This window comes from Diplotaxodon limnothrissa, linkage group LG1 (genome assembly GCF_057381915.1).
Source record: "Diplotaxodon limnothrissa isolate DT_005_m linkage group LG1, D_limnothrissa_male_GT1.1, whole genome shotgun sequence".
NCBI lineage: Eukaryota > Metazoa > Chordata > Actinopteri > Cichliformes > Cichlidae > Diplotaxodon > Diplotaxodon limnothrissa.
The window spans coordinates 30,652,490-30,667,087 of NC_140596.1; the positions used below are offsets into that span (position 1 = coordinate 30,652,490).

Here is a 14,598-nt window from a genome sequence, read left to right on the forward strand (position 1 = left end):
AACAGTTGGAAAAAAGAACTACAAATTTGGAAAGGAATTCATTCACGTTCTTACTCATAGATGGAGTACATGGTTTAAAAAACACTCAGGAAACAGATATGAGGCGGCTGTATCAACATAAAAACATTAATACAGTTAAAAATGAATAAAAAGTTGCACGCTTAAACTTATTTCTCTACAGTTTGTACAATTAATCCATGTAACAATAGGTTCTCTCTTAATATAGTAGTTAATTAAAATATCTTTACATAAAAATACATTTTTAAGTACTCTCCGGTGGAAGTCTGTTGTGGCTTATGTTTCTAAATGACACAACCATAAAGCAGCCCACAGAATATACAAATATGTCTTTGATAAGTGAATGTTGGCTCCCACAATGGCCTGTTAAGTTATTGCAAAAATAATTTACTGCATAATATGTCAGATTAGAACATGTTTTAAGCACAAAACTGAAGGGGAAACAATAAAAACAAAAATTAAAAAACAAATACTAAATTAAGTTAAAGGATATTTCTTACTATACTATATAATTGTGTAATGTTGCGTTTGATTGCAAAAGAAAACCCACCAAGAAAAAAAGAAAGAAAAAAAAGAGAATAGAGTTTAATTTATTCAAAACATATTCTTTTCTTTTATTTAAGCTGTAGCGAGATTCAAATGGACAAAAGAGAAAGAAAAATATTACAGATTTGTTTTATTAATCAAGAATAAACTTTATTATACACAACTCTAAATTTCAGTTGGTCTTAGTCAGATGTGTTTTTAATTCAATCCTGCAACACTGTGCTCGCTGCCATCACTTTATATCTTAGTGTGCAATTCAAATATATACTTATTACAATATTTTTCCCCCTTAACTCTCAACTCGTGTTTTTAAAATGTCTGTGATCATGTTTGTCCGTTGACTTCTGTCTGGGCCTCGAACGATTCATCAGACAGGTTGGCAGCCTCCAACTGATGCTCCAGACTTTCATCATCGCCTCTATTCTGATCAACTCTTATCTTAAACTTAGTGATGAACTCATTACTGGCCAGCGCGCCCTCCTTTTTAGGGCATGTGGGCTTTGATAGTCGCTCTGCAAAGAAAATTCACAAAACATTTCTTATTTGGTAAGCTTGTTAACAAATTTTAGTTCAGTTTTGCTGCAAGTTATAGCATGCATCAGGTAAGAAGCAATTGGTTCTTAAAAAGCATATACATTCCCCAAAACATTTTTATTATGTGCATTTTGGAGAATAAAAGATTGTACACAATTTCCCTTTTTGAAGTAAAAAGATTATTAAGTCTAATTCTTACTTATTCAGTAGATTAAAGTATTGAAACATCATTATTCATAAAATATGCACATTACAAAATTAAAGTTATTCAAAAATTACTCAAGTACTTACTCCAATACTCACATTATTCAAGTAAATTTAATTTTTGCCAATGTAATGTCACATAAAATCTTAATCTGAATAAGGGATTTGAACCCCACTGTCACGGCCAGGGGATCAGCAGGCCGCTGACTAGTAGTGTTCTCTCTCTCTCTTGCTCTCTGTCTCTCGCTCTCTCGCCAGGGCGGAACTCATGGTGGGTTCACGCCCTCGGCCCACGCCCCTCTGAAGAGGAAACACCTGGGCCTCATCAGTGCAGCCAGCATTTAAGCCAGGGAGTGGCTTCTACTCATCGCTGGACCGTTGTGTGTGACTCGTGCCAGTGCAGCCCGGCTCTGAGCAAGTTCTCTTTTGCTTCCCTGTGCAAAACCTCTAACGTGTGTTTCCTTCTGTACATAGATCCCCTGGACCCGACTCTGCATTCCCCGAGCGGATTCCCTTTTTGTGTGAGTGTTTGGAGAGAGAGTCAGAAGAGGAGCAAGTGGCTTTTCCCTACCTGGATTTCCCCGGAGCCGTTTCCCTGTCACCGCTTTGTATATAGCACTATCCCCTGCACTGTTTGTATATACACCTGGTGGAACTGTAATAAATACTGACTGTGCCTCTGAGTCCTGCTTGTGAGTCCTCAAGCGAACCGTGACACCCACACAGATGAGAGCTTAGCAGTGAAGCTCTCTCTTAAAATTTGAGTTATAAAGTCAGAAGTTATCACGGACAGAGATCCATGTTCTTTTAACATAAGAAAGAATATTTGCTGGAATTGACATTAATCCAAGCCCTTAAAACGCCATTTTGGATTAAGCATTTCCTTTTAGAAAAGTCTTCAATGAGCAGGAAGCTCCAGTACTGGCGCCGGTGAGGTCGGCTGCCGTCACGACTGCTCCGACCACTTTTTCTTTGTCTTTGTTTTTTAAGTTAGTTTTCAGCGTTTCTAAATCGGCAAAATCATCACCATTGGGTACATTAGGTATGACAGTGACACTCTTGTTTCTATTGGTATACAATGTACTCACAATTCGAAGTTTTTAACTCCGGATCCGAGCTGGCCGAGTGAGATCTTGAGGGAGAACAAAGGGAAGCGGCGGCGGCCTAGAGGGAAGCGAGCCGGCGTCAGGAACAGGCTGAGAGCTCGTGCACACCGCACACCTCTGCCTAGCATCCTGCTCGCCAACGTCCAGTCACTGGAGAACAAGCTTGACGACCTCAGGGCCAGGGTAAAGTTCCAGAGAGACATTCGGGACTGCAATCTCCTCTGCTTCACCGAGACATGGCTGAACCCAGCGGTGCCGGACCACGCCATCCAGCCGGCAGAGTTCTTCTCGGTTCACCGCATGGACAGGACACGGGACTCGGGGAAGTCAAGGGGAGGCGGCGTGTGTTTAATGGTGAACAACAACTGGTGCAACAGTGCGAACGTTGTTCCTCTCACACGCTCCTGCACACCAAATCTGGAACTTCTGTCCATCATGTGTCGTCCTTTTTATCTACCTCGGGAATTTACATCGGTCATTGTAAGTGCCGTTTATATTCCACCACAAGCGGACACGGTCACCGCCTTATGCGAGCTGCATGAGGCACTCACACAGCACCAGACACAACACCGGGACGCTGCGCTTATTGTGACGGGGGACTTTAATAGCGCCAACCTCAAACGCGCAGCGCCGAAGTTTTATCAACACATCACCTGCCCCACCAGGGGTGAAAGGACACTGGACCACTGCTACACTACGGTCAAGGACGGCTACAAGGCACAATCCCGCCCCCCGTTTGGCAAATCTGATCACGCCGCCATCTTCCTGGTCACTGGTCACTACATTCTTCATTTCCGGTTAATACTTGTACAGCTGCTGTTATTGTGTGTATATATATATATATTTATTTATTTATTTATATTTCTTCATACATTCTTATATAGTTCTATATTTGTCACGATCTGGGGCAGACCGTGGGGATGTGGGGAAGGAGGACCCAGGCGCGGTGCTCTATGTACAAACAGTGTTTATTTACAGAGTGAAAACAACGTAACAATAAATCCCCGTGTTCTCCCAGACTCCCGTGTCGTGTCTCCCGTGAATAGTCCGTGTGCTCTCTGCTCCCGTGTCAGCACCCCCCGGTGCTCGCTGCTCTCTGTGCCTTCCACGCTCTTCCTGCGGGAAACAATAGCGCAGCTGTCAGGACACTCAGAAATGGCAGGCATACACTTTCTGACTAAACTTAGACAGGGTGACTAACGTGGAGTCTCATGCAATGATCCCGCGTCGGTGGGAGCTCCAAGACTCTCTTAAGTAGCTCCCCCGACGAGCCCTGATCAGCGGCAGGTGTGTGGCTTCGGGTGTGGCCAGTCCCTCCGCAGGGCCACACCCCTCAGGCCTGCAGGTGGCCGAGCTCCATCCTCCAGGCACACCCGCAGACATACACACCCATACCTCGCCTAAACATATGAGTGGGACACAGACTAACACAGCACAGAGAAACACACATATGTACACGCACAGAGAAGGAGAAACGACACCAAAAATACATAATAATAATAATACACAGGTCCATGACTGCCCAGGGATCCTGGGTCGCCCAGTCCCAGGACCCTGACAGTACCCCCCCTCTAAGGGTCGGCTCCCGACGACCCAAAAACACAAACCAAAAACAGTACAACCAACCCAGGGCGGGCGGCGGGAGGTCCAGGACGGAGGGCAGAACCAAAACAAGCAAAAACCCCCAAAGAAAACAACCCCCCCAAGGTCACAGTCCCAGAGTCCGACCGCGCATCTCGCAGCGGAGCAACAAAAAGAAAAAACGCCACAAAACAGTCTCAGGCGGCCCATCAACATAACAAAAGAGTTCAGGGGGCCTACCTCGAGCCCAACGGCGGCGACGTAGCAGCTCCGGCGGACGGCCCCGGGTCCGGCAGCAGCAGCAAAACAGTTCAGGGGGCCTGCCACGGGTCCGGTGGCGGCGGAACGGTTCTGGCGGCCTGCCACGGGTCCGGTGGCGGCGGCGCTGCTCCTCCGGCGGCCTGCCACGGGTCCGGTGGCGGCGGAACGGTTCTGGTGGCCTGCCACGGGTCCGGTGGCGGCGGCGCTGCTCCGGTGAGCAACAGCGAGGCGTGGCACCAGGTCCATGACGCGCCGATCGCTGACGTGGACGCACCGGACGTAGATGGCGAGGAGGCCGCGCTAGACGTGGAGGTCCCTCCAGTCCGCTGATCTCCGGCTCCGGCTGAGCGGGTCCCTCCTCGGCTGCTGGCAGCGAGAGCTCCTCCTCGGCTGCTGGCAGCGCCGGTTGTTCCTTCCGCTCGCCGAGCTCCTCTGCTGGTGGTTCGCTGAGCTGCTCCTGCTCGCTGAGCTGCTCCTGCTCGCTGAGCTGCTCGGGCATGCTGAGCTCCTGCTCGGGCATGCTGAGCTCCTCCGGCTCGCTGAGCTCCTCCGGCTCGCTGAGCTCCTCCGGCTCGCTGAGCTCCTGCTCGGGCATGCTGAGCTCCTCCGGCTCGCTGAGCTCCTCCGGCTCGCTGAGCTGCTCAGCTGGCGGTGCGGGCTCCTCCGGCTCGCTGAGCTCCTGCTCGGGCATGCCGAGCTCCTCCGGCTCGCTGAGCTCCTCAGCTGGCGGTGCGGGCTCCTCCGGCTCGCTGAGCTCCTGCTCGGGCATGCTGAGCTCCACAGCTGGCGATGCGGGCTCCTCCGGCTCACTGAGCTCCTGCTCGGGCATGCCGAGCTCCTCCGGCTCGCTGAGCTCCTCAGCTGGCGGTGCGGGCTCCTCCGGCTCACTGAGCTCCTGCTCGGGCATGCTGAGCTCCTGCTGCAGCTGGACGAAGTCTGAGGTTTCCCGAGCTTGCACTACCCCCCGGGCTTTACGCAGGGTGCAAAGGCAGGCGGAAACTCCCTTGAGCTGGCCGAGTTAGGGGTCTCCCTCCAGGATTGCCTCGATGGCATTTAACCCCACCACTCTTGCCCTTGCGTTGGTGGTGTGAGTTACCCAGTCCATCAGGCGTTGGACGCGTGTGAGGTCGCCCCCTCCGGACAGGGCTGCTGGAGTGGGTAGTGGAATGGAGGCTGCCGCTGGTGGAGAAGATGGCTGAGGGATGACTGCATGCGGATGAGATGACGACAGCGCCACAACCGCAGATGGTGAAGCAGCGAGTGGTGTGAAGACCTCTGACCGAGGTGATGTTACCTGCGCTGTCAGCTCGTCCACTGCAGACACAAACACAGATGGTGAGGGAAATGGAAAATTGTCCGTACTACTCACCACAGCCGGCTCTTGAGATGACCGTGGATGTGGCTGCGGTGAGGAACGCTGGCGGCGCGAACGTCGTTTCCGTGTCGGCGTTGGGGCCGGCGTCTCAGGCAGTGAATCCACCAGCTGTCCGAGCTGGTGGGCAGCCTGAGGAGGAGAGTGGAGGTGGAGGGTGGAAAGTAGGAAGTCCAGGACCACCGCATTAAGGGAGTCCACCAGCCAGGGGAATTTAAAAAGCATCTCCTGCAGCCGCCTCTCCACGGCGCGACGCAAACCTTCCGCTGGCTTCTCCCACCACACCTCACATAGGTGGTACACTTCGTCCATAACTTCCCTCCTGAGCCTCTCCTCGGAGACCACTGGGTCCATTAGAGGCGGGATCATTCTGTCACGATCTGGGGCAGACCGTGGGGATGTGGGGAAGGAGGACCCAGGCGCGGTGCTCTATGTACAAACAGTGTTTATTTACAGAGTGAAAACAACGTAACAATAAATCCCCGTGTTCTCCCAGACTCCCGTGTCGTGTCTCCCGTGAATAGTCCGTGTGCTCTCTGCTCCCGTGTCAGCACCCCCCGGTGCTCGCTGCTCTCCGTGCCTTCCACGCTCTTCCTGCGGGAAACAATAGCGCAGCTGTCAGGACACTCAGAAATGGCAGGCATACACTTTCTGACTAAACTTAGACAGGGTGACTAACGTGGAGTCTCATGCAATGATCCCACGTCGGTGGGAGCTCCAAGACTCTCTTAAGTAGCTCCCCCGACGAGCCCTGATCAGCGGCAGGTGTGTGGCTTCGGGTGTGGCCAGTCCCTCCGCAGGGCCACACCCCTCAGGCCTGCAGGTGGCCGAGCTCCATCCTCCAGGCACACCCGCAGACATACACACCCATACCTCGCCTAAACATATGAGTGGGACACAGACTAACACAGCACAGAGAAACACACATATGTACACGCACAGAGAAGGAGAAACGACACCAAAAATACATAATAATAATAATACACAGGTCCATGACTGCCCAGGGATCCTGGGTCGCCCAGGACCCTGACAATATTGTGTATTTTGTTGTACAGTTATTTTATTTTCAACTTTAATTTATATATTTTATCTTATTCTTTCCCAAATTCAAATTCAAATTCAAATTCAAATTTTATTTGTCACGTACACAGTCATACACAGTACGATATGTAGTGAAATGCTTGGACAACTGCTCGTGACCTAGAGAACAAAAAAGGAAAAGGCTATGAATAAGATAGGAAATAAATATGAAAAATTAAAAAGGGTAAATTTAACTAGGAAGGAATAGAATATAAATTAAGGTTAAAAATGAAATAACTGTGCAACACAAATTAGAATGAAGGGTAAATTTAACTGGGAAGAATAAGATAAAGATAAATATATAAATTAAAGTTGAAAATAAAATAACTGTACAACAAAATACACAATACACAATATAGAACTATATAAGAATGTATGAAGAAATCTAAATATAAATAAATATATACACAATAACAGCAGCTGTACAAGTATTAACCGGAAATGAAGAATATAGTGACCAGTGTTGTGCAAAACCAAAGTCCAGAAAGTCCAGTGTGTGTGTAAGAACTATATGTGTGGGTCAGTACTGTGTGGTGGTGTGATTGAGAGACCGTATCGCCTGCGGGAAGAAGCTCCTCCTCAGTCTCTCTGTGTTGGTCTTCAGGGAGCGGAATCGCTTTCCTGACCTCAACAGAGAGAACAGTCTGTTGTTGGGATGGCTGAGGTCCTTCACGATCTTCCTGGCCTTGGTCCAGCACCGCCTGCTGTAGATTGAGTGCAGGTCAGGGAGCTCGGAGCGGATGGTGCGCTCAGCTGACCGCACAACCCTCTGTAGAGCTCGTCTGTCCTGCATGGTGCTGTTCCCGAACCAGGTTAAGATGTTTCCCGCCAGGATGCTCTCTATGGTGCACGAGTAAAAGTTCCTGAGCACCTTGGAGGGCAGTTGGAAGTCTCTCAAGCGTCTGAGGTGGTAGAGACGCTGTCGGGCCTTTTTCACCACGGTGTTGATGTGACAGGACCATGACAGGTCCTGCGTGATGTGAACTCCGAGGTATTTGAAGCTGTCCACTCTCTCCACTGGGCACTCGTTGATGACGGGGGTCTGGTAGTTCCTCTCCTGCTTAGTGCTGAAGTCTTACTGACGTTTAGAAGGAGGTTGTTCCTCTGGCACCAGTTCTCCAGATTCCTAATCTCCTTCAGGTAGGCCGTCTCGTTGTTATCAGAGATCAGGCCCATCACGACGGTGTCGTCAGCAAACTTGATGATGGTGGTGGAGCTGGTAGTGGCCACACAGTCATATGTGTACAAAGAGTACAGCAGGGGGCTCAGAACACACCCCTGGGGGGCTCCAGTGCTGAGAGTGGTGGAGGCTGAGACATGTCCGCCCATCCTTACTGCCTGTGGTCTGCCAGTTAGGAAGTTGGAGATCCACTGACACATAGATGAGCTGAGTCCCAGATGCTCCAGCTTGGTGGTGAGTGTGGAGGGAATTATGGTGTTAAATGCAGAGCTGTAGTCTATGAAGAGCATTTTAACATAATTCCCCCTTCTAGTGTCCAAGTGAGTGAGTGATGTGTGGAGGAGATGAGAGATGGCATCGTCTGTGGAACGATTTGGACGGTAAGCGAACTGTAGTGGGTCCAGTGTGTCTGGTAGTGAAGAAATGATGAAGTCTCTGACCAGGCGTTCAAAGCACTTCATCACTACTGAGGTGAGGGCTACAGGGCGATAGTCATTGAGAGAAGCAGGGTGGGGTTTCTTCGGGACAGGAACAATGATGGACTCTTTGAAGCATGTGGGGATCACCGACTGAGATAAAGAGATGTTGAATATCTCAGTGAACACAGGAGCTAGCTGGTATGCGCAGTCTCTTAGGATACGACCTGGGATGCCGTCTGGTCCTGCTGCTTTCCTGGTGTTCACTCTCTTGAAGGCTCTCCTTACTTCATGCTCGGAGATGACGAGCACGTTTCCGGTGCTGGCAGTATCTTCCTGTCTGCAGCCGTTAGCGCCGCTAACACTAGCATTGTTGGAGACCTTAGCTGCAGCCTCGAAGCGAGCATAGAAAGTGTTCAGCTCGTCTGCCAGAGTCACGGCCGCGTTCGTCATACCGGTTGTTGGTGCTTTATAGTCCGTTATTGTCCTTAGTCCCCGCCACAGGCTCCTAGAGTCACTCTGTTGGAGTTGTGACTCTAGTTTCCTCCCGTAGCGCTGCTTCGCCTCTTTCACCGCCCTCCGCACGTTATATGACGCGGCTTTGTACGGGTCCATGTCCCCCGTCATGAGTCCCGTGTTGTAGGCAGCGGTGCGGGATCTCAGAGCGTCGCGGATGGTTTTATCCACCCACGGCTTCTGGTTGGGAAACGTTGTGATAGTCTTTGTCTCCACGGTATCATCCGCTAGTTTCCCGATGAATCCCACAACCGCTTCCGTAAACACGTTGACGTCATCGTCGGAGCTGTTTCTGAACATGCCCCAGTCTGCGTCATCGAGTGCGTCCTGTAACGCGGCCACCGATTGATCCGTCCAGCGCGCGACCTTCCTCTGAACCGGAACTTCCTGTTTCAGCCTTTGTTTGTATTTTGGCATGAGGAAGATGGCGGCGTGATCAGATTTGCCAAACGGGGGGCGGGATTGTGCCTTGTAGCCGTCCTTGACCGTAGTGTAGCAGTGGTCCAGTGTCCTTTCACCCCTGGTGGGGCAGGTGATGTGTTGATAAAACTTCGGCGCTGCGCGTTTGAGGTTGGCGCTATTAAAGTCCCCCGTCACAATAAGCGCAGCGTCCCGGTGTTGTGTCTGGTGCTGTGTGAGTGCCTCATGCAGCTCGCATAAGGCGGTGACCGTGTCCGCTTGTGGTGGAATATAAACGGCACTTACAATGACCGATGTAAATTCCCGAGGTAGATAAAAAGGACGACACATGATGGACAGAAGTTCCAGATTTGGTGTGCAGGAGCGTGTGTCCCAGTTAAATTTACCCTTCATTCTAATTTGTGTTGTACAGTTATTTCATTTTTAACCTTAATTTATATTTTATTCCTTCCTATTTAAATTTACCCTTTTTAATTTTTCATATTTATTTCCTATCTTTTTCATAGCCTTTTCCTTTTTTGTTTTCTTTAGGTCACGAGCAGTTGTCCAAGCATTTCACTACATATCGTACTGTGTATGACTGTGTACGTGACAAATAAAATTTGAATTTGAATTTGTACTGAAAAAGAAGCCAACATCAACTGCTAAACGTGCTAAAAGTAAGTAAGTCCCCGTAGACTCCTATGATCAAAGCACATACAGTATAAAAGTTATAGGTTACAGATCTGAAAAGTAAAACAAATGTCAAAGTGCAAAAAGACTTATGGTCCCATAGAAGTCTATTCCATTTGCCTGGAATTAGGTGAACACCTTTGTGACAAATTTAATGGCTCAGTCATTTGTTTCATGTCATATTTAATAAAAGACCGACATGGTGGCATGTTGAATTGTCCATTTTGCACATATTTGGTCATTCTAAGCGTCAGAGGGGGAAAGATCATTCTGGGAATGCCTACTGGCATTAAGAGTGACTAGACATGACACGTGGGACACAGGGGCAAGGCAAAGTAACAGAAACCTAAAGCCTAAGAATGTAACACAAGAAGAAAACAATAAAGAGAACCAAAAACATACATAAGAATAATCAATGAATATAAATGAACAAACACAAAACACTGGGTCACAGACTCAGTACCATGACAGTTAAATGTACATAATAAATACTTTAAATCAGATGACAATGTAGCTGACACTGTGTTTATTAGTGTGTGGTCAACCACAAATCTTCATACTGTCATCCATACATGAGGTCTTTATACAAATGATGAAAGAAAATGAAAGAAACTGTTTAATTGATATGAAATGATTGAATCATATGAAATATTATGGCTTTGTCTGCCAGTGTTTTTCTGTAAACTACTTTGAACTGCTGGCAGTCAGTGAAGTCACTGAAAGGCAAGATTCTATGTTGTGTTGCCGTAGTTTCCAGTTTACTTATAAAGCTCACTTACAGAATTCAGTTAGAAAAGTCAAGCATTTGAAAGGTGCACATTTGAAGGAATATTAAGTCAGTATTAACTCATTACGGTTTACATTTTCGATTTTAAAGGGTCTCCGAAATTACAATGAAAGAGGAAACAAGAAAAATGACCACTCCAGGCGATAAGAAAGATTCAGGAGATCAAGGTAAGTAAAATAATAAAATAAAATCCTGGTAAAATACAAATCCTAGAACTGTTGACACTGTGTGAATCATTTTTAGAGCAATTGAATCATATGTTTGATTGAAAATAGCTTTAATACAAGATGTCTAATCAAAGAAAGGTTACCGGTCTTTTGGTAAAATAAGGTAATAAGTTTATTCTTGGACTCAACAGTAAAAACAGACCAACAAGTGTCATCAAGATCTAAGACTTAGTGAACCTAGTATCAATTCGCACTGGTCAGTTTTTTTTATCCCAAGAATAAACTTGTGATAATTTAAGCAAAAGCAATTTCAAATTCTTTGCCATCAAACTACTTCCAGTCCTGATGTCGGGGACTCTTTTTCACCACTGTGTTGTTGTCGTTTATAGATTGTAAGAGCAGGACTGCTAAAAGAAAGGCCAGTCCTGAAAAGAAGACCCCAATAAAAAGGAGGAGGGTCGCTGACCAGGCTGGTCCTTCCACCAGCTCAGATGTGGTCAAAGGAGTGAAACGCAAGGTTGTGCAAGATGAAGAGGGCACAACAAAGAAAGCAAAGAGGGCTAAACTGCTTGATCATATGAGCGGTGACAAGGAGCAAGCATCCTCCTCGTTGGACTCTGGTAAAGGTAGGCTAATTAGTTGAATAAGGGGGTAGATAAAGTGTGGTTGCTAGGTTTAAGATATTGGTGTTTAGTGTTTGTGTCTATCATCCAGTGAGCTGATGTGCTTTTGGTGTTTTCCACATCTCCAGACTTGAACAACAAACAGGTGTGCGCAAAAAATGGCAAAAGAAAGGCCACGGGAGACAACAGAGAGTCACCCAAGAAAAAAAGAAGGAATGTGGACCAGGGCAAAAAATCAGTGGCAGACCAAAAACGTAAGTAGCAAGCAGCTTGGGTTTTATATTCAGGGGAAGGGCAAAAGGAACATTTAGGCTACAGAGGAGAGTAATTTGTGTCACAGCTGTAATAAAACAAGATTTGCTGTTTTGTCTGTTCAGGTGAATTCCAAGCCAGATATGTGGAGGAGCACCAGCTCGGAGAAGGAGGCTGTGGAGCAGTGTTTGCGGGCTACCGGATAGAAGATCGTTTTCCAGTAAGTGTTCAGATGATGGTAGTAAGACAGGCAGTAACGCAGATAATGGATAATATCGTAAACTGAAACGTCTGCTGTGTTTCCACCTTTCATTATGTCATACTGAGGAAATGCTCACCAATGCTCTGTGTCTTTTAGGTTGCCATCAAACACATTCCCAAAAATAAAGTCTACTGCAAAGTGGCGGTAAGCATCCAACACTTGAATCAGTTTTACATTACTGGATTGAATGCGGCGTTCCTCATCATCCACTTTGTTGTAACATTTCAGGATGAAAGCGGGAAGAAGCTCTCGGTGGAAGTGGCCATTATGCTTAAACTTGCAGGTGAAGCAGAAGGGTCAGTGGGAATATCAGCACCTGTGTCCTTGCTGGAGTGGTTCGACATTGGCAAAGAGCTGATCCTGGTGCTGGAGAGACCTGTCCCTGCTGTGGACCTGCAAAAATACAAAGCAGAAAAAGGAAGAACTTTACCAGAGGACAAGGCCAAGGTAGGTTGACTGGGAGAGCCTTGGACTGTACAGCGTTCAATCAAGGCAGAAAAGCATTAACTCATTATTGTGTTTTTCATCTTTTCCAGGTCATTCTGAAGCAACTAGTTGATGCTGTAAAGGAACTTGAGGATAAACACATCTTTCATCGGGACATCAAGGGAGAAAACATTCTGATTGAGACCGGCTCAGATGTGCCTCGAGTTCGCATCATCGACTTTGGACTGAGCTGCTTTGTTAAACAGCGATCTCTGTATCGCATCTTCTATGGTAACATATTCTGCTCCTGCTTTTCACAGATGTAACAATTTGTGTCTTTTGTTTTAGAAGAAATTGTAATTGTGTCTGTTTGTTAGGCACGCCTCTTCACACCCCTCCCGAGTGGTACAGGAGGAGCTGCTACAGGTGTGGACCCACCACGGTGTGGCAAATGGGAGTGGTGTTGTATGAAGTGCTTCATGCACGGGACTTTAGTACCGAGAGGTTCCTCGCAAAGAAACTGAGCATCAAAAAGCGTCTGTCCGCAGGTAAGAAAACTTCACACTTCCAGATTCACTAGAACTATCATCTTCATCTTTTTGATCTTTTCTTTCTTTCAAGGATGCCGGAATTTCTTGGAGGCATGTTTAACTACAGTCCCGGAGAAGCGCCCAACACTGGAGGAGCTCCAGCTTCACCCCTGGCTAAGATAACACACACAAACACACAATTCACACCTTATCATGCAAGTGTGATACATTGTGGTAACTTCCTTTCTTTTTTCTGTTGGACAGGAATAGATAGGATGGGTCAATCTTAAAAAATAAATAAATAAAAATTTAGCTTTTTTGGAGCTCCTGTAACCCCCCCAGCCATCCCAGGAAAGGGGATCTATCTTTGAATGGGCTTTCCCGAGGTTTCTTCCCATCGATCTGGCCCCCTGGGGAGTTTTTCCTCGTCTTCATAGAGAGCTTGGGCTGGGTCAGGAGCTCCATCAAAACTGTCTTTATTTGATGACTTTAATGTCATCAAATAAAGATGTGTTTTACTTAAAGAAAAATTTGATCAAAATAAAACTTGTTTAATTCATCTTTGCTGAGGATTCTCCTTCGTTACTATTTTGTTTTGTTTTTGTTTTGTTTTTTATTACCCATGGTGCATTTTGACAAATAAGAAAACTGAATCAGGTCAAAGTGTGCACAAAGACAGTCACACTGCAAATGATCTGAAGACTTGCATCTGTTGCTCTAACCCCCAACTAGTTTAGACAGATTTCCTGGTTCTACCAGAGGTTTTTTCCTTCAAGAAGGGAGTTTTTCCTTCCCACTGTTGCTGAGTGTTTGCTCATAGTGGGTTGTAAAAGCATAAAAGTTAATAAGAGGCATTCAAAACAGAGTTATCACAGAGGGAACTATATAGCTTAAATGTACAATTTCTACAGGACAAATTATAACTTCATTATGTATAAAAGCTCCTGTGGATAATTACTCCTATTTGTAACTTTACACAAGAGAAAGTTTGCTGTCACACTATTTATAACAGGTTGGGTTTTGTCCTCTGAGTTGAGCCTTTGGTTGCAGTTTATTGAAGAATTTCCTCTAAAGTAGCTGTTGATAAAGATTTAAAGTCCTGTTTATATACAGAAATATGCTTTAGTTCATGTTTTTTTACATGTCTGCCTCAGTGGATCAGTAGAAGATCTGGCACAGGAAACTAGATGATGAAAAAAGGGTACGAATACACATATATATCTATACCTATATAGATACAGATATATATACACACACACACACACAGGTTGCAACGTAGTATTTTCATTTTTTCTTAGCATTTCTTTAACGTCTTGGTGCAAAAGAATACCAGCACTTGTGTGTAAAGAAATGTTACATATATACTAAAAACAGTTGGAAAAAAGAACTACAAATTTGGAAAGGAATTCATTCACGTTCTTACTCATAGATGGAGTACATGGTTTAAAAAACACTCAGGAAACAGATATGAGGCGGCTGTATCAACATAAAAACATTAATACAGTTAAAAATGAATAAAAAGTTGCACGCTTAAACTTATTTCTCTACAGTTTGTACAATTAATCCATGTAACAATAGGTTCTCTCTTAATATAGTAGTTAATTAAAATATCTTTACATAAAAATACATTTTTAAGTACTCTCCG

At 46.2% G+C, this 14,598-nt stretch overlaps 1 protein-coding gene and 1 pseudogene across 1 annotated transcript; one reads left to right on the top strand and one right to left on the bottom strand.

Moving 5' to 3' along the window:
* Positions 1 to 888: 888 nt before the first annotated feature.
* On the bottom strand, positions 889 to 5,994 carry LOC146640015 (uncharacterized; annotated as a pseudogene).
* A 4,805-nt stretch (positions 5,995 to 10,799) lies between these two features.
* Positions 10,800 to 13,152, top strand: LOC146640016 (serine/threonine-protein kinase pim-2-like). The gene is made up of 9 exons (XM_085357102.1): positions 10,800 to 10,860; positions 11,250 to 11,486; positions 11,612 to 11,737; positions 11,861 to 11,955; positions 12,094 to 12,141; positions 12,226 to 12,444; positions 12,534 to 12,714; positions 12,801 to 12,971; positions 13,045 to 13,152. The coding sequence occupies exons 1-9, from the start codon at positions 10,800 to 10,802 to the stop codon at positions 13,134 to 13,136; spliced, it is 1,230 nt and encodes a 409-aa protein (XP_085213228.1). The 3' UTR covers positions 13,137 to 13,152.
* The last annotated feature ends 1,446 nt before the right edge of the window (positions 13,153 to 14,598 follow it).